Genomic DNA, 27,797 nt, shown 5'->3' with positions numbered 1-27,797 from the left:
TGGGCATTTTCCCAAGTGAAGGCAAAAATTTTCTGGCATTCCTCCGCCACTGGAACGGAGAAAAAAGCATCTTTGAGATCAATCACACTGTACCACTTGGATTTAGGAGAGACTTGAGCCAAGATTGAATACGGATTTGGCACGAGAGCTACTAGATCTGCTACTTGGTTATTCACTTTTCTCAAGTCCTGCACTGGTCGATAATCATTTCTTTACAGGCAATAGAGGAGTGTTCCAAGCAGATCAAATTTGTCGGAGGATACCCAAATCAAATAGTCTTTGCAGGTGCATTTGAATTCCTTACCTGGCCATGTACGGAATGGGGTATTGAGCTTGATTGATCACCTGTGCATTTGGTTTCATCTCTATCCATATAGGGGTAGCATCGATAGCTAATCCTCCTGGGTTATTTTCAGACCATACTTGGGGTACACTATCCATCAGTTGCCTTCGTTTCTCATTAAGGGGTGTGTTGCCTTCATATCGATGTTCAATGGTTCTTTCAATAATGGGGAGATGTAGTCTCCACTCTTCTTGAAGAGGGCAGATAAGAGAAACTGGATTATCAGCGAAGGATGCTTTGATTTCACCATTCGAATCAAATTGTAAATTGGCTCTCAACTTGCAGAGAAGGTCTCTCCCTATGAGTGGCACTGGGCATCCTGGGACGTAAAGAAATTGATGGGACACTAATTGCCCTCCCACCCGAACTTGTCGCTTCTGAAGGAGGGGAGCTGCCAATGGTTTTCCGGAAGCTCCGACAATGGAGATGCTTTTTGATGTGGGTGTGGTTATTGCAGTTGTCATTACTGATCTCTGTGCTCCGGTATCCAGTAATCCTTTAAATATTTTGGTTCCCACTTTTATTTCCACCAATGGATCAAGGGGAAGATTCTCCTTGTCTAGTCATGCATCACTTTCTTCGCCAGATGTTTCATCCACTGCCATTTGCCACTCAGCCTCTTTTGATTTAGATGGAGTATATCCTTCCCGCCTTGGTTGCGGGTTCTCCGGACAATCAGACTTCCAATGTCCTTCTTGTTTACAATATGCACATTGATTCATTCCTAGAGGCACTCTTCCTCCTCTGAACGGTCCTCCTCTACTCGGTCTTCCTCTAAATGGTTCTCTAGATGGCGATCTGCCTCTCCCTCTGTATCCAGGATATCCTTGATATTGCCTGGTTGGGTTTCCAAAATTAGTCTCTTCCAGAGCTGCGGCCAACAAGCTAACACTTTCTCTTAACCTTCGACCACATTCTTTTTTATCCTTCTTTACTCCTTCTGTGTCTCGGTTTCCATAAACCTTATCTGCCATTACCTTTAACTGGTTGATAGTCATTCCCTCAAATCCCTCTGCCTTCTGTAATTTCCGGCGTATATCTGGACAGGATTGTCCTACAAAGCTCATTACTATGATAGAGTGATTTTTGGGATCTTCAGGATCAAACGGACTGTATCGGCGGTAGGCGTCCATCAAACGCTCCAGGAACTCTCCGGGAGTCTCGTCCCTTCTCTGCACTACGTCCTGGATTTTGCCCATGTTTACGATCTTCTTTTTCCCTTTTTTCAACGCTTCAAGGAAAGCTTTTTGATAAGCTGCGATGCGCTCTCGTCCAGTTGAGGTCTGATAATCCCAGGCGGGATCTACAAGCGGGGCGAATTCCCTCACTGCTTCATCCGGATTGCCGTCTGACCCGGCTCCCTCTCGAGCTGACTCTTCCATGTTTAATTGTATTTGTCGTCTTTCTTCAGTGGTGAAAAGGATGGAGGCTAAATGTCGAATATCAGCCCAATTAGGATTATGGGCTGTAAAAATTCCAGATAAAAAATCTATCATCTGATCTGGTTTGTCAACATAAGAGGGGCCAAGCTGTTTCCAGTTAAAAAGATCACTAGAAGTAAAAGGTATATATGTGAATAATCTTATAGTTTGTGTAGTGCGATATTCATTTTCTTCGGTCGGGGCCAGGGGCACTACTGTCGAAGTTTCCCTAATTGGTAACTGTAAACTCGCGGCTTGAGTTTTGCTACGAGTGCTGTCTGCAACGGACGGCTCTCCACCGTCTTCAATTTTCGCCGTCTCAATTTCGGGTCGTACTTCGTGTGACGGTCCGGGTTTTGGATCAACTCGCTCATAGGCGGGGGTCGGTGGCGAGGTATACAATGGAGGATAACTGGGAACGTATGGTGGCAGCAAGAGATTTTCTAATTCGGTTGTCAGTACGGACGGCACTGCGGGCGGCAGAGGTTTAACTTTTTTTTCTTGAGTCTCTTGATTCCCTTGCACTACAAATATGGCCGCCGCAGATGACGTATCTTCTCTGATATCCAAGATGGCCGTCCTTTCCTTTCTCTTCCGGTTTGGGGACTTCCGGTCCTTCATTTTATGTGCCTGAGCCACCATTACGAGGGCGGCTCCCTCTACTAACTTTTTTGCCCATGACGGAGGAGCTAAAATGACTGCAATCCAAGTATTTATGTACGGTATGTCTTCGGGGCAACCCGGATTCCCTTCTCTAATTACTATATTTTGGACCCTTGTGGCAGTTTGGAAATCGAAAGTTCCTATCGAAGGCCAATTCACACACAGACTAGGCTACTTATGGGTACATCGTTGAATCATTCCGGGTTTCGTGCATTTATGTCTATCAAACACTTCGCTATAATGCTCCGTCATAACTTTTAATGGAGTTGAACCGCCCCCTCCCATTTTAGGATAGAATCACAGACAAAGGAGGGAAGGGAAGACGGATAGGTAAGGGGTCCGTATCCGCCAGACACAAAAGGATCACACTCGCCTCGACTAGGACGCGGTCGCCCGGCCTAGAACTGCGAGACCTTTCACTCTCTTTCACACAACAAGAAACCTATTCCCGCTAGTCTATACGTATTATTAATTTTATTCCCAAGCGCGTGGCCTTCAGAGCGGGATTCCTACTAACCACTACGCGGGGCTTGATCAAGGCCCCCTCGATCCGCTTGGTGACGGATCGGCTAGTAATTTAGCTCCATCTAATCTCTAATTCTAGTTCTTATCTTATTATTATTTTTCCCCAAAATACTCGCCTGCACAGCTCTTCCGATCGTCGCGAAAGCCTTTTTCCCGGATCACCGGCCCAGAGGTCTCAGGAGAATTTCCGTGGAATGGTCCCCTCAGAAACCTGATCGCTGAACTCAGCGGTGGCCACTCACCAGGTAAGTCTGGGGGATCGCTCCACCACCAAACTACCGGACCAACTGGGGGGCTAAAATAGCGTCCCCGGTACCTCCTGGCTGAGGCTCGCCAAATGTAACCGTCTCTAAAAGTCAGAAAGGAGGCCCAGACAACTGATCCGTAAAGATAGACTTTTATTGCCAGCAAGATGCAGCTAAGACAATGGCTTAGTACAACTGCATGCCACGCCCCTTCAGGAGCTGGCTCTTATACATTCTACATTTCTTATCTTTTACACATGCGTTCTACAAATCGCTGAACCAGCATTTTCTAGCGTGGTTTTCTAGTAGGTGTAGCTTATAATCAGACTATTGTTTCGTCATTTAATTGACGGGTTAGACATTTTATAGCGATGATCGTATTAATACAATACAAACTATTAGAATTACAAAATGGTGGTGCGTTCCACCGAATGTCAGTACGTAAGCACGTAATTGCGTAGTGCATGCCATTGTGGTTCAAATGTTAGTACATTCAAGATGGCTGTGCGTTTCAATGCGATTCACTGCTGGCAGTGTTAATTAGAAGGTTTCAGTTTTCTCATTCCACGAAGGTCCATTAAGTTGCGCCCCTTCAAGATGACATGTCCCTCCTGTTGGGCTCCTACAGGTGTGTCCTTTAGAATTTTTTATTTTTAGGCAAATGTCCTCTTTTTCATGGGGGGATAATCCTTTTATGTGGCCATGATCAACTCACCTAGCCACACGATATGGAAAACCATCTCCTGCCTATTGGTAAGACTGGAAACATGGCAGTGCTCGAGAGAGCGAGAGAGAGGTAGCAGACTCCAGAGGCAGAGCAAATCTCCTTTCTGCCTCCCTCTGGAAATCTCCGCTCACTTGCTGTCCTCTCTGGGGCCATTGCACCTGTTCTGTGTCCCTGTAAGGCTACTGCAGTGAGATCTGTCCACCCAGGTTCGCTCCCCTGCTTCCTCTGTTAAGAGAAAGAAAGAAGACCCAGGTTAGCTAGGAAGTGACTATTAATAATATAACTGCTTCACTTGAGTTTAAAAGCAGTTCCTTCCTTTAAGAAAGAGACTGAGGAAGGAGGAGGTGGCAGCTTAGTAATCTATGATCCACTGGAGAATAGAATAAGATGCCGAAAGGCAAGCATCCCTTTACTGAGGAAGTGAGGACAAAATTTCCATGTGTTCAGAAGGTCCAAGATGACAGGGGAGCAGAGTGCTCTTTTTTCTTTTTTTTTTTTGCAAATCTGGCACTTATATCTCTGTGGCAAAAAAAAAAAAAAGGTGCTGGTTATTTACAAGTTCACATAGAGTCAGATAAGCATAAGGAGACCATTCATCTTCAAAATTAACAGACATTTCTGTAAACCCTTCCCTTGTAGCGGAATGAAAGATGCAACATCTGCAGCTGAAAGTGATTTGCTTTCCAAATTGTTGTGCATCATGACAATTATGTCAATGGGGGCTGTGCTTGTGTCTTGCTAAAGAAGGTGTTTCCTGATTCAGAAAGAGCCAGAAAATGTTTGAGCTCATGGACATCAAAAGAAGTGATTGTTAGCTCTGTGCTTGCATCACATTTTAATGATTGTGTCCTAAGTGTACGGGAAAGCAAGGGCATACCTAAGCATGGTTTAGCCGTGGATGGCAGCCATCCTGGTGCTACCAAACCTTTTCTATTGCTCACACAATATTTTGACTGGAAAAACTGAGGTTTGCAGACCAAACTGATAGAACTCTAGAGCGCGTTCAATGAGACTGTGATATACAATTACAGATGACATTATTGAAACGCTAACAGAGAAACATTTTGCTCGAGAAGTGTGTGGCATGTGTTGGTGACAAATGCAATGTAATTTTTGGTGGATGCCAGCAAGATGACAAAGGAAGGAAACCTCAGTTCTGTGGGTGTTGCTCTCTCAAGGCAAGACATGCTGGTTATCCTTGTTTCCTGGGATTTCAAGGCTGCTTCAGATGTTTCCAACTTTAAAGTCTTTCTTCTTATCCCAAGGCAAACCACCTACTCTGCTCAATTAATTTTTTGATGGCTTCAGTAAGAAGCAACTCTGGCACTAACATTCTCTCTCTCGTGAGCATATTCCACTCCCACATTGAAGAACTGGACCAGGAAAAGAATTCCATTGTGGAAGTGATGAAAACATTGAATTCAGTGCACAATGTTGTTCTTGATCGCATGATCATATCCCTGAAAATCAAGGGAATGCTGGCCCAAAAAAGCACAAGGAAGGAACTGGATGCAGCACATGCCATATTCTGTGACAGAGCGCATAATCTGTACAACGTGTGTAGTGCATTTGGAGATGTGACTTCAACACTTTTATTTATTTATTTTATTTAAAAGTGTTTATATACCGCTTTTACAAACATAGTTTAATCAAAACGGTTTACAATATAAAACATACATAATAAAAACATGAAATTAAAAATTAAAATATGATGTAAAAATCTGCAAAATAAAATAACAATCGTAACTAGACTAACAACATATTATCAGAAAAGAAATTCAAACATCAAGTGCCTAAGGTACCGCAGTTGAAATTACTGGGTGGGTGGAGAAGGGGGAAGGGAAGGGGGATGTAACAGGTTTGGGGTGGGGAATATGTGTGATGTGAGTGATGGATCATAAGTAAGGATGTGAATCATTTTTTAACGATTTAAATTATCGTCCGATAATTTTAAAATCGTCATTAATCGGTAAGGGACTCGATACAATAGGAATTCCCTCGATTTAAATCGAGTACGGGAATTATTTGGGGGGAGGGCGGGAAAACCGGCACACCAAAACAACCCCTAAAACCACCCCGACCCTTTAAAACCAATCCTTTACCCTCCCGAACCCCCCCAAAATGTTAAATTACCTGGTGGTCCAGTGGGGGGGGGGGGGGTCCCAGCGCCATCTCCCGCTCTCGGGCCATCGGTGCCATTTTGGCTACCACTGATAAAAATGGCACCGATGGCCCGATAAAAGAAAACCCACCCCGACCCTTTACAAATTACCCCTTTGCTTCTCCCACCCTCCCGACCCCCCCAAAAACCTTTTACATGTACCTGGTGGTCTAGCGGGGGATCCGGGAGCCATCCCTTCAATCATACCCTCGGTGCCGGTGCTGGACTGGTTTCAAAATGGCGCCGATCGCCTTTGCCCTCACTATGTCACAGGGAGCGACCGTCGCTCCCTGTGACATAGTGAGGGGCAAAGGCGATCGGCGCCATTTTGAAACCAGTCCAGCACCGAGGGTATGATTGAAGGGATGGCTCCCGGCCCTCCCGCTAGTCCACCAGGTACATGTAAAAGGTTTTTGGGGGGGTCGGGAGGGTGGGAGAAGCAAAGGGATAATTTGTAAAGGGTCGGGGTGGGTTTTTTTTTATCGGGCCATCGGCGCCATTTTTATCAGTGGTAGCCAAAATGGCGCCGATGGCCCGAGAGCGGGAGATCGCGCCGGGACCCCCCACTGGACCACCAGGTAATTTAACATTTTGGGGGGGTTCGGGAGGGTGGGAGAGCAAAGGAGTCATTTGTAAAGGGTCGAGTGGGGTTTTTTTAATCTGCTCAGGCCTCACTAAAATATTAACGATCCGATTTTTTTCTCCCTCCATCCGAACCTGATCGTTAAAACGATTGGGCACACAATTCACATCTCTAATCATAAGTATCTTGTATCTAGGTTTTTAAATGCAAGTTGAAATAAATGAGTTTTTAAGGATTTTTAAAATTGTTCTGTGTTTGGAATGTGACGGAGAATGTCTAGGAGAGCGTTCCAGAGAATAGGCCCGGCCACGGAAAAAGCTTTCTTTCGCGTGATGTTGAGCCTAGCTAAATGGATTGAGAGGATGTCTAAAATATTTTTTGATACCGATCTTAAATGTCTCATTGGTTTGTATATTCGTAATACTGAACATAACCAGGTTGATGAGGGATTGTATATAAGAGCATGGATTATGGATAGGATTTTATATTGAATTCTGTATTTTAATGGAAGCCAATGAAGAGAAAAGAGGATTGGGGTGATATGTTTTCTAAGGGAAGTGCCAGAAGGAATACGTGAAGCTGCATTTTGAACCATTTGTAAGGGATGAATAGTAGAATCAGGTAAGCCTAGATAGAGTGCGTTGCAGTAGTCAAGATCGGAAAAGACAAGAGATTGAAGGACAGTATGAAAGTCATGGTGAAACAGCATGGGACGAAGACGTTTTAACAATTGAAGTTTATAAAAAGATGTTTTTGTTACTGCTGAAATGTTTTGTGTCATGGATAGACCTGAATTTAATATAATCTCTAGATTGGGTGCATGCTTTACAATTGGAATGGCTAGTCCATTTAGTGAAATGTGAGAAGGGGGACCAATATTAGAACTAGAGATTGACGTTAGATAAACTATTTCAGTTTTAGAGGGGTTTAATTTTAAGCGATTATGAGATAGCCATGTGTTGATAGTATTCAAGAATAAAGTCACCATAGAAAGAGTAGAAGACCAAGAAGAATTATAAGGAAACCAAAAACTGAATGTCGTCTGCATAGATTTTGAATTGTATGTTTAGAGAAGAAAGAATGTGACAAAGAGGAAGCAAGTAGATATTAAAAAGAATAGGAGAAAGGAAGAACCTTGTGGGACCCCAGATGAAATTGTGTATTTTTCTGATGAATGCTTGCCAATGTTAATTTGCTGAGTATGGCCTGATAAAAAAGATGAAAACCAATTTAGAACAGTAGCCGAAATACCTATAGATTGAAGACCTGAGATAAGAATCTGGTGATCAAGAGTGTCGAAAGATGCGGAAATATCTAAGAAGACCATGATAAAGTCTGTGTTAGAGTCAAAGCCTTGTAGAAGAGTGTCAAAGAATGAGAGAAGTGTCTCCGTAGAATGGCCCTTATGGAAGCCATGTTGTCTAGAATGTAAAATGTCGTGGTCAGAAAGAAAATCTGTTAATTGGTGTAGAACTACAGATTCTAAGAGTTTTGCCAGAGAGGGTAATGATGCTATAGGTCTAAGATTATTTGGGTCTATGGGAGCTTTAGATTTATTTTTTATAATTGGAAGTATAGAAATTTGTTTTAAACTGTCTGGGAATTGACCAGATTCAAGGGACTGGTTGATCATGGAACAGAGAAATTTACTAACAAAGGGCCCTAGGGATTTAAAGAGAGAACCTGAGCATGGATTAAAAGGAATGTTGGAAACTTTCTGTTTTTGTATAATAGTTAGTATACTGGACTCAGATACCGGTGAAAACTCCAACCAGTTCCGATTAGGTGGAGCATTACTAAAATTGGGGTACGGTAGATGTTTAAACTCATTCGTTATTAAATCCACTTTGGAATTGAAGTGCTTTGCTATTTTATTACTTCTCTTGCTTCATGTGGCTTGCCTCGAGTGAGATATCAAATTTCATTGACGTGGAAGCCTGTCTCAAATACCTGGTAGAAAAAGGAGTGGACATTGATGACATCAAGTGCTTTGTTTAGTGCAGCAATCGCATTGAAGGAAACTTGAAACTGTTGAAGAACATACAATTCTTCTTTTCTGTCTCCTCTCACAATGCAAATGTAGAGCTAATTTTCCCACTGATGCACCATGGACAGGTACAGCCTGAGTGTGGACTCACTGAAAGGGATACTGCTGGGGTAGTACATCTTCAGAGACACTTTTCGCAAAGACTTTCTTGGACCCTTTTCTAACAATCAAGCACTGCTGCAAAAGATGTGCTCTCGAGACAAATATGTATGGGAACAACAAGAAGCAACCCAGGATAAGAATGATAAGGCTTAATTTGTAGACAGAAAGAAAGTGGAATTGTGGAGGGGTGAGATGGGTGGGGCAAGAGCCAGGTTTGACCTCTGCAGAGGGGCAGGACCAGGGCCAGGTATGAACACACACACACACACACTCACTCTCCATGTGGCTGCCCTTGTCTCAGGGTAAGCAGCGAACAAATCTACGCCCGATTTTATAACATGCGTGCGCAGCCGCGCGCATGTTATAAAATCTGGGGTCAGCACACGCATGTTATAAAATCTGGGGTCAGCACACGCAAGGGGAAAGCCATCAGGGTCAGCACACCCTGATGTCTTTCCCCGTTCCACTCCCTACCTAAACCCCCCTTACCTTTGTTGCATTAGTTACGCCTGCCTCTGGCGTGAGCATTCCCCCGACACGGCTGCAATGAAGGAGGCCTCGGTCCCACCCCCGGACCGGTACCCCACCCCTTTTTCAAAGCCCCGGGACATACGCGCAAGATAGGCTTGGCGCGCAGGGGCAGGTTTTCAGGGTTATGTGCAAAATCTGCTCCTATGTGCTTCAGGGTCGGCCCCTCCTCTTCCCTTCCCTGTGGGCTGCCTGAAGGGGAGGGGCTGGAGCAGAACACTTCCTGCTGCTCTGCCTCTTAAGCCTTACAAGAAGTGCTGGAACTGCGTTCCACCCCGTTCCCCTGACTAAATATAGACAGATTGTCAGCTTGCTGGCATATATATTTTTAATCAAACAACAAGCCCAAAAAATACCTCGGAATTCTGAGGACAGATAAATACTATATAAATCACACCAACGCCCTCAGTAGTAACTTTCTAAGTTTTTTTGACAGGTGATTTGTAGGACCATTAAGACCGCAACTTGTCAGTCCTAACAAGCTGCATAGACCTTTTGGTCCAACTTTATTTTAATTTAAATGTAGTGCTCACTCGGAGTCAAAAATTTTTTTTCTTTTTTTCTAACATTTCCTTTAAAAAGTTATATTAAGTCCAACGGGGTCCAACTGGGTAAGAAGATGCACACAAACAATTTGTTCTCTAGGAGTTTAAACAATACAAATTACTTAGCTTTGTGTCACAGTCCATACATCACCCCGACATGGCCATGTTTCGAGCGTATTCTGCATCAGATCGCCCCAGCGATAAAAGGATTATCAGGAGTAACTATAAAATTGCCTAGAGGACCCCCTGATGCAGAATACGTTCGAAACATGGCCATGTAGGGGTGATGTATGGACTGTGACACAAAGCTAAGTAATTTGTATTGTTTAAACTCCTGGAGAACAAATTGTTTGTGTGCATCTTCTTACCCAGTTGGACCCCGTTGGACTTAATATGACTTTTTAAAGGAAATGTTAGAGAAAAAGAATTTTTGACTCCGAGTGAGCATTACATTTAAATTAAAATAAAGTTGGATCAAAAGGTCTATGCAGCTTGTTAGGACTGACAAGTTGCGGTCATAAAGGTCCTACAAATCACCTGTCAAAAAAAACTTAGAAAGTTACTACTGAGGGCATTGGTGTGATTTATATATATTTTTAAGCAATACTGGGACAATCCCCCAGGGATCAAAAGTCACATATGGATGGGGTAGGGTGTGGCGATTTTCCAGGATATCCTTGAACCTAGTACCCAGGGTTCTACAGGCCACTGCCACTCTACTCAGCCACCAGGCCACTCCCCTTATTTATTTATTTATTTATTTTTGCTGTATACCCCATCCATGGCTGACTCACCCAACCTTCCACGTGGGAGGGGAAGATGCAAATATAGCACTTAAAATCATTTTTCCTCCTAGAAACTTTGAGGCCTGATTCACTAAATTGTTTTCCCACCCATAGAAAGAGAATAGCAGAAAAGTCTTAGTAAACCAGACCCTGAATCTGATGTTTTATCATTTTTTTGTAAAATCTTTGTATGGAAAATTAATACAAATACAACAAATTAAAAAGTCAGAAAAACACAAGATAAGATAGCATTGAAGCTGCCATGTTCAAGCAATGTGTAAAAATAGGAAGGACAATTGACCATAAAATTCCAAATCAGAAAGAAGAATGAAGTTTACAGAGAGAAAATAGAAAAGGTGATGTTTTTATATTCTAAAACTGAACCCATCCTCTGGACAGAGGGATCTCATATTTTGGGGACATCATAGTAAAAATCCCCTGACATGGAACTTAGTGAACTCCATTGTGTATGCTTTCTACCATACATGCAACCATAAGTCCATCAAGGGATCTAGGTGACATTGTTGAAAATACATTGAAATCTTCTGCTCAGTGTGCAGCAGCAGCCAAGAAAGCAAACAGAATTCTAGGGATTATTAGGAAAGGAATGGAGAATAAAACAGAGAATATCATAATGTCTCTGTATCACTTCATAGTGGGACCTCATCTTGAGTATTGTGTTAAGTTCTGGTCACAACATCTCAAGAAACATATAGAAGAATTAGAAAAGGTACAGAGAAGGGCAAGCAAAATGATAAACGGGATGGAACAATTCCCCTAGGAAGAAAGGCTAAAGAGGTTAGGACTCTTCAGCTTGGAGAAGAGACGGCTAAGGGGAGATATGATAGAGGCGTTTAAAATCATGAGTGGAATGGAACGAGTAAACGTTAATCAGTTGTTTACTCTTTCGAAAGTACAAAGACCAGGAGACACACAATGAAGTGACTGGGTAATACATTTAAAACTAATAAAATATTTGTTTACTCGATGCATAATAAAGCTCTGGAATTCATTGCCAGAGGATGTGGTGAAAACTATTAGTGTAGCTGCATTTAAAAAAGGTTTGGGTAAGTTCCTGGAGGAAAAGTTTAACCATTATTAAGGCAGAGTTGCAGAAATCCACTGCTTATTCTTGGGATAAGCAGCTTGGAATCTATCTGCCCACTGGGATCCTGCTAGGTACTTGTGACCTGGATTGGCCACTATTGGAAACAGAATACTCGGCTTGATGAACCTTCGGTCTCACCCAGAATGGCAAGCCTTATGTTCTTATGAGGGAGCTGTGGGAGATCTCCTGTGACAGGCTATATTCTGCCCGGCAGCCACTGGCATATGAATAACTCTTTTAGCTTCTCCTTTCATAATGGGTAATTTCACACACCCCCCCCCCTCCCCAGGTAACCCAGAAAGAATTATTATAGGGTCCAAGGCAGCCTGATATTTGGTAGACTCAAGAGAGTACTTCGGACCAATAAATCTGTATAGTCGGGCTCCTCTGGCACATGTGATAATAGAGCCTCTTCCCCTCTGCAGTTAGTCAACATCTGTCATGGGGGAGGAGTCACATTTTGACATGTCTGTCAGGACTTTAACACCAATGATATAGCAATTTATACTCATTCCTTTGAGTAGTAATACTCAAAGAGTTACCCTTATAAACCTTATGGAAATGTTTTGATTGATCTTTATTGGATATCTTGTGACCAGTTTTCATCCTAGAATTCATAGGGCCTGATTCATAGGGTTTTTTCCCCGTAGAGAATGGAAGGAAAGGGTTCTTAATCTTATGTTTCATCAGTTTTAAGAAAAATGTAAAGTAAATCCATAATCTTTTCCATTACCAGAGAACTGTTCTTTCATTCCCTTCAGGTAATCCAGACATTCACAAATTCTTAACTTGAGATTTAGTAATAAACATTTAGGCTTGACACTGAAAGTTAATATTATTTTTTTATTAAGGTAAAATAGAGATGATGCTTCGTTTGCCATTAATGGAAAAGATGATGAACTTGCAAGCCACCGAGTTCCCACATGCTGACTCTCAAGTTGCTGCTCAGGGCTAGAAAAGTCTCAAATTTCTTGTCTAATACCAGTGACAGAAAATAGCTTTAAAATAACTTCTGCATCCAATGCTGGTCGTATAGAATCTAGACTATAATTTTTAGATAAATCAAAAAAGACACACAGGACTGCTTGGGTTCAACAAGGAACCTCCAAAGATGCTGAGTTTGGCGTTGCTGCTCTGTGGGCCTTCTTGGCTTTGCTCTGTTTAATTTTTATCTTGTACTATAATGTTCTCTCTGTCCGATGCCGGTTATGGAAGGAGTAGGGAGGGGACGTGTGGGATGGAAAGCATAGAACAGCAGGGTCAGGGTGACCTTCAGGAGCACCAAGTGTGGGAGTACCTCAGATAGGAGAATCCAGCTGTGAGGATCCATGCCTCCCAAAACTTACTTTCCATAAGGATAACAGACAGCAATGACAGGAGAGAAGGGAGAGAGATGAGGGAGGGAGGGCAGTCATGCAGGGATGTGGTGGTAACTGCAGGGGTCACTCGCATGAGGCAGAGGACAGCTGTTCCCATCACCAGTGGAATCTGCTGTGAACACTGATATTTACTACTTTGTATTTTCTAGATCCTGCGTTCTATAGCCCACAAGTGACAACCCAGCCTATCCTGGGCAAGGTTACAGCATCCACCTTTACCCTGGAAATGCCTTTGTGCGTTTTCGATCAGAGTCAGGCCAATGACATATGGCTGCTTGTTGCCTACACCAGAGGTACGTATTGGTGGAAGAGACGTTTCTCTGCTGTGTTGCTTCTTTGCAGGCCTGCAACTGGAGAGCCTATCGCTGCAGGCGATGGGGATTTTCACTCTTCAAGGGTGCACGTACTTACGTCACTGGAAAGAATGGGACTGCGGTACCAGTTTGTTTCAAGTTTAAATATCATAATAAATCTCCACTGCCTTGTGCAATTCTTACTGAGAGGAAAGGGCTAAAAATAACCTGCAGAAAAAAGAATCACTCATGCCTTAGGGATCCATTCTTTTAGACCAGCATGTGTCCCAGTGCATTATGGTGCCTGTAGTCCTCTGTTCTCTTTAAGAAAGGAAAAGCAGGTTATTATTTTAAGGCCAAACTCTTGAGTAGCAATAGCTGATAAACTGGCCTAGAGTTGGTTGATATAATGGATTATTCATCAGAGCTGTTTTTGGTACATCGAAATAAACTGCAATCCCAGACCAGCACAGCTTGGAGGGAGGGACGGTGATAATGTAAAACCTTAGCTATATATTACAACTGTCGAAGGGACTCAAACAGTAAGAAATATGTTCTGAGGCAAAAAAATAGCCTGAAAGTTCTCCTCTAATGGCAGTTGCATACTGATCAAGCTAGCCCCTTTGTGCCCTTCCTTCTCATGCCATAGACAGAGTAAATCCTGTTCCCTGTACGTACCCGGATCAGTCCAGACTGTGGGTTGTGTCCCCCTTCCAGCACATGGAGACAGAGAAAAACTTGAAGAGCACCCCCTCTTAACCTGGAGTGCCACCTTCATCTCTTCAGTATTTCTCTGTCTCCAGCAGATGGAGGTGGTGCAAACCCTGCAGTTTTGCCCTTTTATTTGGGTTAAGGCAATCTCTTAAAAAAAACAAACAAATTTTAAATTTAAAAGTCGAACAGAAAATTATATGGAGGATCAGGCAGGACAAAGCATATCCTCCCAGGGGGTAGGCAGGTCCTAGTAGGGCTATCCCCCCTGGTAGCTGGTTTGAGGAGCTGGGGTTGGTGACCCCATGGGGCTCTTAAGAGGTAAGGCGCCTGGGAGGGATTACTGGTGGTCCTGTCCCTCCCCCCCCCCCCAGTATGCAGTATCCTGCTTAAAAAAAAAGAAGAAAGAAAGTAAAGAAGCAGCCTTTCTCTGAGTTTTGTTCTGTGCAGGTGCTATGGCTGTTTTTAATTCCGGGCTCCGGGTAGCTTACCGGCATTTTTTTCTCCTCAGCCAGCCGGTTTTCTCCAATGCTGCAATTTAGCCGTGACTCCTCCTACTTCGGCGCCTCTCTGGGGTCCCCCGATGCTGCGACCTACACGCGGGGGTCCCCCGATGCCGCATCCTCTCCGGACCCCCATCGGGGAACGGAGTTTCCCTCGAAGGCCCACGCGGCACTTAAAAGATCTGCTCCTTATGAGCCTCCGGCCACTCTGTTCCCACGCTAGACAGAGTAAATCCTGATACAGGACAGACTGGTCCCTCCATTCCTTCCCACCTTATGCCATAGATGCATGTCAGTTCTATGAAGGGATTGGCTGGTCCTTTATCCAGACGCCAGATAGAGAAATCACACATAAACCCCTAAATATTGCAATGAAAGGAGTCAATGAAGGGCAACTGCAGATATCTTGTGTTTATTTCATATATTTATGTTTGCAGATTAACAGCCTTATTTGCTAACTTTTATTTCTTTTAAATATGAACCCACAGAAATTCTAATTCCAAATAAGAATTCAAAGCCTGGAGTCCGAGGAGGAGACTATATTTTCGACTCTTCTTTTTGTAACTCAATACTTCTTTCCTTCCCTTTCCTGCAGCACTAGCAAACATGTCCCAGCAACCCTCCACTTCCCCTTATTCCAGTTTTGCCAACCAGTTATTCTACACAACTCTGAAAACCAAGCCAACCGACTACCCCTGTGTGGATCCTCTCAGCTCTGTACTAGTTCTCCGTGTCGGAGACAACACGTCTTGCGTTAATGACCCAACCATACAAGACTGCAATGGTCCTTTACCTTCCATTGGACCTTACAGGTAAGTCTTTGGATAATCCTGAACTCTGTGTCAGTTTAATAATGCTCACTGATATTGTAAGATTTATATGGAGCCATGTTCTAAGTTGGTTGTTGGAAAGAAAAGCAGTTACGTCAAGCAGTACATTGCAAAAACAAGGTACATCTAACTGCAAGCATTGGATTAGGTTACCTGGGGCACTGGCGGACTCTCTGTCATTGGAGGTTTTCAAAAGTAGGTTAGACAAGCATTTTATCTGGGTTCCTTCAGCTACAATGGATCCTGTCAGGAGGCAGGGAAAAGGTTGAAATGACCTATCGAGATCTCGTCCAACCCATTGTTCTCTGATTCTAGAATAATAGTGTTTTTTGAAAATATAAGGCAGGTTACCTCGTATGTGTTGTGAGACATGAGGCCTAGGGCCGACTGGCCTTAGCACCTGGCATGAGAGTGAAACATCCTTTAACATAACCCTTTCAGGTTTAAATGCTGCATTTAAAAAAATGTCCTCATGTCACAAGCCCTGCAGATTTGTTTTTAAAATAAATGGCTTCAACTTTAAATCCTTTTGTTGATGGTTTGCTCATTAGCACATTGTGACGTCAGCAACCATTTTTAAAGCTGCCATGCCATTGGACAGTGCCTCTTGTTTGTACATCAGAGGAATTCAATATGGTCACATGATACTGGCCGGTGCCACAATTTTCTCAATCTTTTCATCACAAGCACTCTCAAGGGGTGTCTTTACGATAAAGCATTTTGCATCCTGGGAGGTAGGGGGTGGGGGTGGGGATGGAAGTAGTTGGTGTTAGGTGTTGCCTAACCAGCCCCTAATGATTCCAAATGCTACTGAAGAAACTTGGAGGGGAGGCAGAAAAAAAACAGGAAAGCAAACACAAAATTAGGGATACAATTCTGAATTTTATGGGTTCTTGATAGGGATGTGAATCGTTTTTCAACGATTAAAATTATCGTCCGATAATGTTTATATCGTCTTAAATCGTTATAGAACACGATACAATAGAAATTCTAACGATTTATCGTTAAAAATCGTTAAATCGTGTTAGTGCGCACTAACTCGAGTTAGTGCGCACTAACTCGATTTAGTGCGCACTAACTGAAAATGATACAAATAAACACTTTCCAGGTCACTGAAGGTCAGTTAGGAATGAATATGTGTTCCTATTGGCTGGCTGCCCTCTTATCTATTGATGTTACCAAGGTTACCACTGAGGTGATGGTTGGGGGGATGGGAAATGGAACTGGAAACTAACGAACACCAACAGAAAATGAAACAAAGTGTTCACACTTCCCAGGTCAGTAAAGGTCACTTAGGAATGAATATGTATGTATGTATTCCTATTGGCTGGCTGTGCTCTTATCTATTGATGTTACCAATATGGTTGGGGGGATGTGAAATGGAAACAGTTGGAAGCTTGACAAAAAAAGTAATGTAATGATCAGCACTCACGTGACTAGAACTTGTTTGTTTATTATTTTTGTTAGCAGGCACCTGAAATGCTAGTGCATGTTGAATTTGCCAATCACTGTGCATTTTAGAAAGGTGGTCCTGGCTGGAACTGTACACAGTTCAAATATGTGTAATTGATTGTTGGTAAGTGTATTTTTTAAGTAGCCACACTGGCACCAGTATGTTTACTTTTCCTCCTACTTAACTCACTAGCTCAGCTTTGTAAGAAGGGCTTCTCTGCTTGTGTGTTGTTTTTGTTTGGTGTGAGGAGAGCAGAAACATCAGATCTTTATTCAATCTACTACAGTCATCTCTTACAGTGCCCTATCCCTATTAATACCAGGAGTGTTGTGATCTTCCTGCACACAGTGTCCTAACCCTGATACCAGTCTGAGACAGCTCCCTCCCTGCATTACTAGTGAGAGGCTGGCTTCACAGACAGGGGGGAGCTGCCTGACCCTCACTCCTGACTTCCCCCATGTCCCAGCTAGTGAATGGTGTGTGGGTGAGGGGGGGGGGGGAGGATGGTGAAGTCTGAGACAGCTCCCTCCCTGCATTACTAGTGAGAGGCTGGCTTCACAGACAGGGGGGAGCTGCCTGACCCTCACTCCTGACTTCCCCCATGTCCCAGCTAGTGAATGGTGTGTGGGTGAGGGGGGGGGGGAGGATGGTGAAGTCTGAGACAGCTCCCTCCCTGCATTACTAGTGAGAGGCTGGCTTCACAGACAGGGGGGAGCTGCCTGACCCTCACTCCTGACTTCCCCCATGTCCCAGCTAGTGAATGGTGTGTGGGTGAGGGGGGGGGGTGGATGGTGAAGTCTGAGACAGCTCCCTCCCTGCATTACTAGTGAGAGGCTGGCTTCACAGACAGGGGGGAGCTGCCTGACCCTCACTCCTGACTTCCCCCATGTCCCAGCTAGTGAATGGTGTGTGGGTGAGGGGGGGGGGGAGGATGGTGAAGTCTGAGACAGCTCCCTCCCTGCATTACTAGTGAGAGGCTGGCTTGACAGACAGGGGGGAGCTGCCTGTCCCTCACTCCTGACTTCCCCCATGTCCCAGCTAGTGAATGGTGTGTGGGTGAGGGGGGGGGGGTGGATGGTGAAGTCTGAGACAGCTCCCTCCCTGCATTACTAGTGAGAGGCTGGCTTCACAGACAGGGGGGAGCTGCCTGACCCTCACTCCTCCGGGGTATTGTGATCTTCCTGCACACAGTGCCCTATCCCTGATACCAGGGGTGTTGTGATCTTCCTGCATGCAGTGCCCTATCCCTATTAATACCAGGAGTGTTGTGATCTTCCTGCATGCAGTGCCCTATCCCTATTAATACCAGGAGTGTTGTGATCTTCCTGCATGCAGTGCCCTATCCCTGATATCGGGATGTGTGCAAGAAGATCACAACACCCCCGGTATCAGGAATAGGGCACTGTGTGCAGGAAGATCACAACACCCCCAGTATCAGGAATAGGGCACTGTGTGCAGGAAGATCACAACACCCCTGGTATTAGGGATAGGGCACTGTGTGAAGGAAGATCACAACACTCCTGGTATTAATAGGGATAGGGCACTGTGTGCAGGAAGATCACAATACCCCTGGTATCAGGGTTAGGGCACAAGTTCTAGTCACATTGACTGATCACATTACTTGTTTTGTCAAGCTACCAACTGTTTCCATTTCCCATCCCCCATATACTGTCAGTAGGAAACTTGGTAACATGAATAAATAAGAGGGCAGCCAATAGGAATACATATTCATTCCTAAACTGACCTTAACTGACCTGAAAAGTGTCAAATTGTATCATTTTCAGTTAGTGCGCACTAACTCCCAGTTAGTGCGCACTAACTCCCAGTTAGTGCGCACTAACTCGAGTTAGTGCGCACTAATCGGAAAAAACGATTTTTAACGATTTTTTAACTAAAAAATCGTGCCTAAGACGATTTTCTTGCCCTGCCACACGATTTCTATCGTTAAGACGATATGGAAAACGATTCACATCCCTAGTTCTTGATATAAAAAAAAAAAAAAAAATTAACATGTAAACCCTTTTTGGTATAATACGGCATAACTGGGCTGTTGGTTATATTGTTCTCTTGTTTTCTTTTTAATGAATTTGCCTCCTCTCACCATGCAGGCCCTCCCTTCTTTATCCCTCTAACCCCTTTCCCATCAAGAAAGATTTTATTGTAATCTTTACAAATGTTTCTGAGAGTAGCAGCCAAGTCTTATCATTCACTGGAAGTCATGAATTCTATGCCATGTTCCTGTGAGCAGAGATATTGGCTCTGTAATTGTCAGATTGCTCTATACCTCTATACCTCTATTACTCTATACCACAACACAATCTGCCCCACACAGGGGCAATTGTTTGCCAGGGTGATACAGATCCTCCTTCATTGGTGATGATTAGAAGGGATGCTGTCTCCCCAGCAAGACTCGGCAGTGCCACTTATGCTGTAGCAGGGGGTCACACTGTCTTCTTTGTACTCCACGGTGCAAGCACATCATCTGATTTTTTACCCTGCCAGTACCAGTGGACAGGATGAGGATACCCAGCTGAGCCTTAGGTCTGGCGTTAGTACTGACCGTCTAGCTTTCATCCTTATACAATCTGAAGCTTATTGCCCTACAGAATACCACAGAATAGACACTAATAAACCTAGCGACCTTTCTCAAAAGCGTCCTTAGCCACGTCCATTAATTCAAAATGTATAATATTTCAGCATTTTTGGGTACCTTTAAACAGGACACTTTTCAAGACATTGAGGTCTAACTAGATCACAGACAGGCAGTACAGATCAGTAGAATGGGTGGCAGAAATAGTAAGTGATGGATTAACCAAAGGTGAGCTTAAAATAAGGGTTTTTAACCATGATTTAAATATAGTCAACATGAGGAAATCCTGATGTTAGGAGGGCATCGTTAAAAAATGGAAAGAAGACCTAAATGATGGAAATAGGCAAGAGTATAAAGCACTGGTAAGTCAGATGTAAAAAACAGTACTCAGGCCAAGCTTGCCAGTGAGGCAAAAACTAAATAAAAATGTTTTCAAGTATTTTCAAGGCAAAAAGCCTGTGAGGGAGTTAGCTGGTCTGCCAGATGACCAAGGTGCAAAAGGGGTGCTCAGGAAAGACAAGGAAATAACAGAAAAACTGAATGAATTCTTTGCCTCAGTCTTTACAGAGGATGATTTTGGAAATATTCCCAGACCACAAACATTCTTTAGTGGTGGTGATTCTGAGCAACTAAAACCAATACCTGTGATAATTGAGGATGTAATAGATCAGATTGACAAACTAAAGAGTAGCAAATCCCTGGGACCAGGCAGATGGCATCCACCCCAGTTCTAAAAATGTTGCTAGCTGAAATTTTTATGGGTTATTATAAAGCATGGGATAACTGCATGGAGTAGCGGTTACAACCCTTAAGAGAAACATGGGGGTAGTCTGCACAAATTGGCAGTTAGAGATGTGAATCGTTTTCCATATCGTCTTAACGATAGAAATCGTGTGGCAGGAGAAGAAAATCGTGTTTGGCACGATTATTTCGTTGAAAAATCGTTAAAAATCGTTTTTTTCCGATTAGTGCGCACTAACTCCCCGTTAGTGCGCACTAACTTGAGTTAGTGCGCACTAACTCAAAATGATACAAATAGACACTTTCCAGGTCACTGAAGGTCAGTTAGGAATGAATATGTGTTCCTATTGGCTGGCAGCCCTCTTATCTATTGATGTTACCAAGGTTACCACTGAGGTGATGGTTGGGGGGATGGGAAATGGAACTGGAAACTCATGAACACCAACAGAAAATGAAACAAAGTGTTCACACTTCCCAGGTCAGTAAAGGTCACTTAGGAATGAATATGTATGTATGTATTCCTATTGGCTGGCTGTGCTCTTATCTATTGATGTTACCAAGGTTACCACTGAGGTAATGGTTGGGGGGATGTGAAATGGAAACAGTTGGAAGCTTGACATGTGATGATCAGCACTCACGTGACTAGAACTTCTTTGTTTATTATTTTTGTTAGCAGACACGTGCATGTTGAATTTGCCAATCACTGTGCATTTTAGAAAGGTGGTCCTGGCTGGAACTGTACACAGTTCAAATATATGTAATTGATTGTTGGTAAGTGTATTTTTTAAGTAGCCACACTGGCACAAGTATGTTTACTTTTCCTCCTACTTAACTCACTAGCTCAGCTTTGTAAGAAGGGCTTCTCTGCTTGAGTGAGGGTCAGGCAGCTCCCCCCTGTCTGTGAAGCCAGCCTCTCACTAGTAATGCAGGGAGGGAGCTGTCTCAGACTTCACCATCCTCCCCCCCCCCCTCACCCACACACCATTCACTAGCTGGGACATGGGGGAAGTCAGGAGTGAGGGTCAGGCAGCTCCCCCCTGTCTGTGAAGCCAGCCTCTCACTAGTAATGCAGGGAGGGAGCTGTCTCAGACTTCACCATCCTCCTCCCCCCCCCCCCTCACCCACACACCATTCACTAGCTGGGACATGGGGGAAGTCAGGAGTGAGGGTCAGGCAGCTCCCCCCTGTCTGTGAAGCCAGCCTCTCACTAGTAATGCAGGGAGGGAGCTGTCTCAGACTTCACCATCCTCCCCCCCCTCACCCACACACCATTCACTAGCTGGGACATGGGGGAAGTCAGGAGTGAGGGTCAGGCAGCTCCCCCCTGTCTGTGAAGCCAGCCTCTCACTAGTAATGCAGGGAGGGAGCTGTCTCAGACTTCACCATCCTCCCCCCCCCTCACCCACACACCATTCACTAGCTGGGACATGGGGGAAGTCAGGAGTGAGGGTCAGGCAGCTCCCCCCTGTCTGTGAAGCCAGCCTCTCACTAGTAATGCAGGGAGGGAGCTGTCTCAGACTTCACCATCCTCCCCCCCCCCCTCACCCACACACCATTCACTAGCTGGGACATGGGGGAAGTCAGGAGTGAGGGTCAGGCAGCTCCCCCCTGTCTGTGAAGCCAGCCTCTCACTAGTAATGCAGGGAGGGAGCTGTCTCAGACTTCACCATCCTCCCCCCCCCCCCTCACCCACACAGCATTCACTAGCTGGGACATGGGGGAAGTCAGGAGTGAGGGTCAGGCAGCTGCCCCCTGTCTGTGAAACCAGCCTCTCACTAGTAATGCAGGGAGGGAGCTGTCTCAGACTTCACCATCCCCCCCCCCCCCCTCACCCACACACCATTCACTAGCTGGGACATGGGGGAAGTCAGGAGTGAGGGTCAGGCAGCTCCCCCTGTCTGTGAAGCCAGCCTCTCACTAGTAATGCAGGGAGGGAGCTGTCTCAGACTTCACCATCCTCCCCCCCCCCCCCCCCCCCACCCACACACCATTCACTAGCTGGGACATGGGGGAAGTCAGGAGTGAGGGTCAGGCAGCTCCCCCCTGTCTGTGAAGCCAGCCTCTCACTAGTAATGCAGGGAGGGAGCTGTCTCAGACTTCACCATCCTCCCCCCCCCCTCACCCACACACCATTCACTAGCTGGGACATGGGGGAAGTCAGGAGTGAGGGTCAGGCAGCTCCCCCTGTCTGTGAAGCCAGCCTCTCACTAGTAATGCAGGGAGGGAGCTGTCTCAGACTTCACCATCCTCCCCCCCCCTCACCCACACACCATTCACTAGCTGGGACATGGGGGAAGTCAGGAGTGAGGGTCAGGCAGCTCCCCCCTGTCTGTGAAGCCAGCCTCTCACTAGTAATGCAGGGAGGGAGCTGTCTCAGACTTCACCATCCTCCCCCCCCCCCCCCACCCACACACCATTCACTAGCTGGGACATGGGGGAAGTCAGGAGTGAGGGTCAGGCAGCTCCCCCCTGTCTGTGAAGCCAGCCTCTCACTAGTAATGCAGGGAGGGAGCTGTCTCAGACTTCACCATCCTCCCCCCCCCCCCCCTCACCCACACAGCATTCACTAGCTGGGACATGGGGGAAGTCAGGAGTGAGGGTCAGGCAGCTCCCCCCTGTCTGTGAAACCAGCCTCTCACTAGTAATGCAGGGAGGGAGCTGTCTCAGACTTCACCATCCCCCCCCCCCCCCCCTCACCCACACACCATTCACTAGCTGGGACATGGGGGAAGTCAGGAGTGAGGGTCAGGCAGCTCCCCCTGTCTGTGAAGCCAGCCTCTCACTAGTAATGCAGGGAGGGAGCTGTCTCAGACTGGTATCAGGGTTAGGGCACTGTGTGCAGGAAGATCACAACACTCCTGGTATTAATAGGGATAGGGCACTGTAAGAGATGACTGTAGTAGATTGAATAAAGATCTGATGTTTCTGCTCTCCTCACACCAAACAAAAACAACACACAAGCAGAGAAGCCCTTCTTACAAAGCTGAGCTAGTGAGTTAAGTAGGAGGAAAAGTAAACATACTTGTGCCAGTGTGGCTACTTAAAAAATACACTTACCAACAATCAATTACATATATTTGAACTGTGTACAGTTCCAGCCAGGACCACCTTTCTAAAATGCACAGTGATTGGCAAATTCAACATGCACTAGCATTTCAGGTGCCTGCTAACAAAAATAATAAACAAACAAGTTCTAGTCACGTGAGTACTGATCATCACATGTCAAGCTTCCAACTGTTTCCATTTCACATCCCCCCAACCATTACCTCAGTGTTAGCCTTGGTAACATCAATAGATAAGAGCACAGCCAGCCAATAGGAATACATACATACATATTCATTCCTAAGTGACCTTTACTGACCTGGGAAGTGTGAACACTTTGTTTCATTTTCTGTTGGTGTTCGTTAGTTTCCAGTTCCATTTCCCATCCCCCCAACCATCACCTCAGTGGTAACCTTGGTAACATCAATAGATAAGAGGGCAGCCAGCCAATAGGAACACATATTCATTCCTAACTGACCTTCAGTGACCTGGAAAGTGTTTATTTGTATCATTTTCAGTTAGTGCGCACTAAATCGAGTTAGTGCGCACTAACACGATTTAACGATTTTTAACGATAAATCGTTAGAATTTCTATTGTATCGTGTTCTATAACGATTTAAGACGATATTAACATTATCGGACGATAATTTTAATCGTTGAAAAACGATTCACATCCCTATTGGCAGTTGCTACCTAGGGAAGCTTGCTGGGCAGACTGCAAGGAACATATGTTCTTTTTAAGAAAGGGCTTCAGGGGTGATCTGGGAAACTATAGACTGGTGAGCCTGACATTGATGCTGGGCAAAATGATAGAAGCCAATCTTAAAAAAAAAATTACTGTCCATATACATAGACATGGCTTAATGGGGGAAGAGTTAACATGGTTTTAGTAAGGGGAATCTTTTCAAATAATAGTACAACTAACAGCCAGCAGATTCAAAACAAATCATGGAAAATATTTTTCTCTCAAAACGCTATCATGCCGTGGAATCTGTTGCCAGAAGATGTGATCAAGGCGACTAGCATAGTGGGGTTTAAAAGAGGTGTAGACAGGTTCCTAGAGGAAAAGTCCATAGGTAGTCCATAGGTAGACTTAAAAAAAGCTATTGCTATACCTGGAAGTGAGTAACGGAATTAGATTTGCTTTATAGGAGTGGACCACCCTACAAATCTCTATCTTATATTTTTCCTCTAAATCATTTCAACATTAATTTGGTAGATTAGATGTAGGGTAGAAGGACGATTGATTTGACCCCATATGGCTGTTCTTAAATGTTTAAGATTATAGGTGGACCCCAAGCCCCCGGTGTTCTTGGTGGCAAGTCCACCAAGGTGGAACTCGCTCCTGGACAAACTAAGATCTGAACTGTGCTTTCAGACTTTTAGGGAAAAAAAAATTAAGGATGGTCTTGTTTGTGCCGGCTTTTGATGGGAAAGAGAACTACCGTAACTGTAGATATGAACAGGTTCTGTGCAGGTAGTAAGACGAGCGATGAGACTTTGAGGATGATTTGTAAATGATAAAAAAAAAAAAAAGGAAATACTGAACACATGTTAACAGCTGGTGCCTTGTTTCTATCAGTTTGTATGTTTTTATTATGAATATCAATCACACACTAAATGCCCAAAACACTTTTACTCCAGAACCTCCAAAATTGTGAATCACACATCAAAATATACAAAGGTAACTGGTATTCCTTTTATCATCAATCACAATGTAGAACCACATGAGCAAATCACCATTTCTGTTATCTATATATCTGTAGGACCTCTGGACTACGTGAGTTTGTTAAGCATACAGACTCATTTTTGTAGTATACAGGTCCAAATTGCTTTATTAATCAGGAGGTCAATTTTTAGAATTTTTTTGAATTTTTTAAATATTCATTTTTCATAAAATATTTATAGACCCAAGCCGTTGTTAGTCACTACGTGCATTGCACAAACTAGTTGCACCATATCGTGGAACGGAGCCAAACTCTCTAAATATAAGACCACTTTGCAACACTTTAATAGCTCGAAATGCTTTTCTATTGTAAATGTCCCAAAGGTATACTCATCTATTAGAATGTCCTATTCTATTAGAATGGGACATTCTAATAGATGAGTATACCTTTGGGACATTCTAATAGAATGTATACCTTTGGGACATTCTAATAGATGAGTATACCTTTGGGACATTCTAATAGAATGTATACCTTTGGGACATTCTAATAGATGAGTATACCTTTGGGACATTCTAATAGAATGTATACCTTTGGGACATTCTAATAGATGAGTATACCTTTGGGACATTCTAAAAGATGAGTATACCTTTGGGACATTTACAATAGAAAAGCATTTCGAGCTATTAAAGTGTTGCAAAGTGGTCTTATATTTAGAGAGTTTGGCTCCGTTCCACGATATGGTGCAACTAGTTTGTGCGATGCACGTAGTGACTAACAACGGCTTGGGTCTATAAATATTTTATGAAAAATGAATATTTAAAAAATTCAAAAAAATTCTAAAAATTGACCTCCTGATTAATAAAGCAATTTGGACCTGTATACTACAAAAATGAGTCTGTATGCTTAACAAACATAGTCCAGAGGTCCTACAGATATATAGATAACAGAAATGGTGATTTGCTCATGTGGTTCCACATGTGATTGATGATAAAAGGAATACCAGTTACCTTTGTATATTTTGATGTTTATTATGAATATGACAGGAATCCACTTAAGAGTTGTAAAATAGGCAGGTTGTAAATTATTTTTTAATAAAATTAATAAATTAGATCCACTGTCTCACCCCTCACCCTGTTTGCCATCTACAAATATTTTTAAGCTCTTTCCAACAGTTAATGATTGATTCTTTTCTGCTCCTGCTTTTGGCTTCCAGCGTGAAGTTCCTGGCACAGGATCCAGTTACCAAGGCAATCACACAACAGACAAGATGGTCAAGCCCAATTACACTACAGCAAGGTAATGCTGTCAGGAAAGAGAGGCAACTCCGACCTCAGAACAGAGCGGGGATAAGAGAATGCAATTTGCTAGTCATTCTTGCATTATCCCTAGGTGTCAAGCTGGCACCCCCCTTTTACCAGCATCTACTCCAATCCAGGAAAGAAAATTGTGTTGAGCAGAAAGGCGCAGCTAGCATGAACCCATCTTCCACAGGCTGGGCCCATTGTTGGCTAAGAATCTGGCACAGGAAGCATGAATATGAAGTAGTAAAATATCGTTGGAAAAATCTGCTCCTCCCATTCCCCAGGTTATAGAGCATGGTGTATATATTAGAGATGTGAATCGGATCCGATATCAGTTCCGATTCACATCTCTAGTATATATAGCAGTGGTTCCAAAACATGCATACAGGGATTCCCAGCCAGTCAGGTTTTCAGGATATCCACAATGAATGTACATAGGATAGATTTGCATACAATGGAAGCAGTGCATGTAAATCTCTCTCATTATTCATTGTGGATGTCCTGAAAACCTGACTAGCTAGATGTATCCTATGGACTGGGTTGAGAGCCACTATACTATGGCACAGGAATGCTCAAACCGGTTCTTGAGGCACCTCCTCCAACTAGTCGGGTTTTCAAGATATCCCTAGTGAATATGCATGTAAATATTTGCATACATAGGAGGTAGTGCATGCAAATAAATCATTTATTTTCATTAGAGATATCCTGAAAACCTGACTAGCTGGGGCTGCCAAAGGGGGCCGGTTTGAGTAGCCTGCTATGCGGCAACTGAGTTGATCTGCAGCTTTAAATTAAGGTCATTTCCTTTTTTTTTTTGTTCTGTCATGGGAAGCCCTAAAGCTGTGGTTCTCAATCCAGCGCTCAAGAGCACCATGGTCTGCCTGGTTTTCAGTCTCTCCCTAATGAATATATATGAAATGTATTTGCATATATCAACCTGTTAGACTCAATGGGGCTAATGCAATCTTAAGCACGAAAAAAACATGCGTCCAAACTGGGCACACGTTATTTCAACATGTACACATCCCCCTTTTCTGGACGCCTGATACAACAGGCAAATGAGCCGCCATGCTAAAAAGGATGCTCGAGGGATAAATTGTGCGTGCCTGGTGCGCCTGTGGCATCGAGCGCCAGGGAGATGTGGTTGTGTGTGGGTTAGGGAAATGGACACTCGTAAATTGAACGTTCGTTTTCCTAACCTGACTGCGGCAAGATTTTTTTTTTTTCATGCCACTTCCTGTGGTTCCTCCTACTTAGTATCGGGAGGAACCAGAGAAAAGCAGTATTTTTGGGCTTTTTGTGGCAGCTTGGAGCGCGTTCAGACTTAACGCCAGCCCTGGAGCTGACGTTAAGTTTAGCATGTTAAAACGTGTGCATCGGGTGCATGGTGATTTTTTGCATCAGGACTAATAGCTAATAGCCTCATCTACATGGCGTTTACATGTGATGAGCGCTATTAACTACCCACTGCTTTGGACGCGCTAATCCCATTATTGCAGCAGGA

The 27,797-nt window shown here is 44.1% G+C and overlaps 1 protein-coding gene across 1 annotated transcript in view; it reads left to right on the top strand.

The window, feature by feature from the left end:
• Nucleotides 1–27,797, top strand: part of LOC115097746 (uroplakin-3b-like) — a 56,662-nt gene that overhangs the window by 11,941 nt on the left and 16,924 nt on the right. Inside the window, exons 2-4 of the mRNA XM_029613762.1 lie at nt 13,312–13,455; nt 15,265–15,481; nt 26,206–26,288. Coding sequence (XP_029469622.1) covers nt 13,312–13,455; nt 15,265–15,481; nt 26,206–26,288 — 444 coding nt within the window. The remainder of the gene's footprint in view (nt 1–13,311; nt 13,456–15,264; nt 15,482–26,205; nt 26,289–27,797) is intronic.

Source organism: Rhinatrema bivittatum, chromosome 8, assembly GCF_901001135.1.
Source record: "Rhinatrema bivittatum chromosome 8, aRhiBiv1.1, whole genome shotgun sequence".
Taxonomy (NCBI): Eukaryota; Metazoa; Chordata; class Amphibia; order Gymnophiona; family Rhinatrematidae; genus Rhinatrema; species Rhinatrema bivittatum.
Note: the sequence above shows the minus strand (reverse complement) of the source record. Positions and strands in the feature narration are given on the sequence as shown.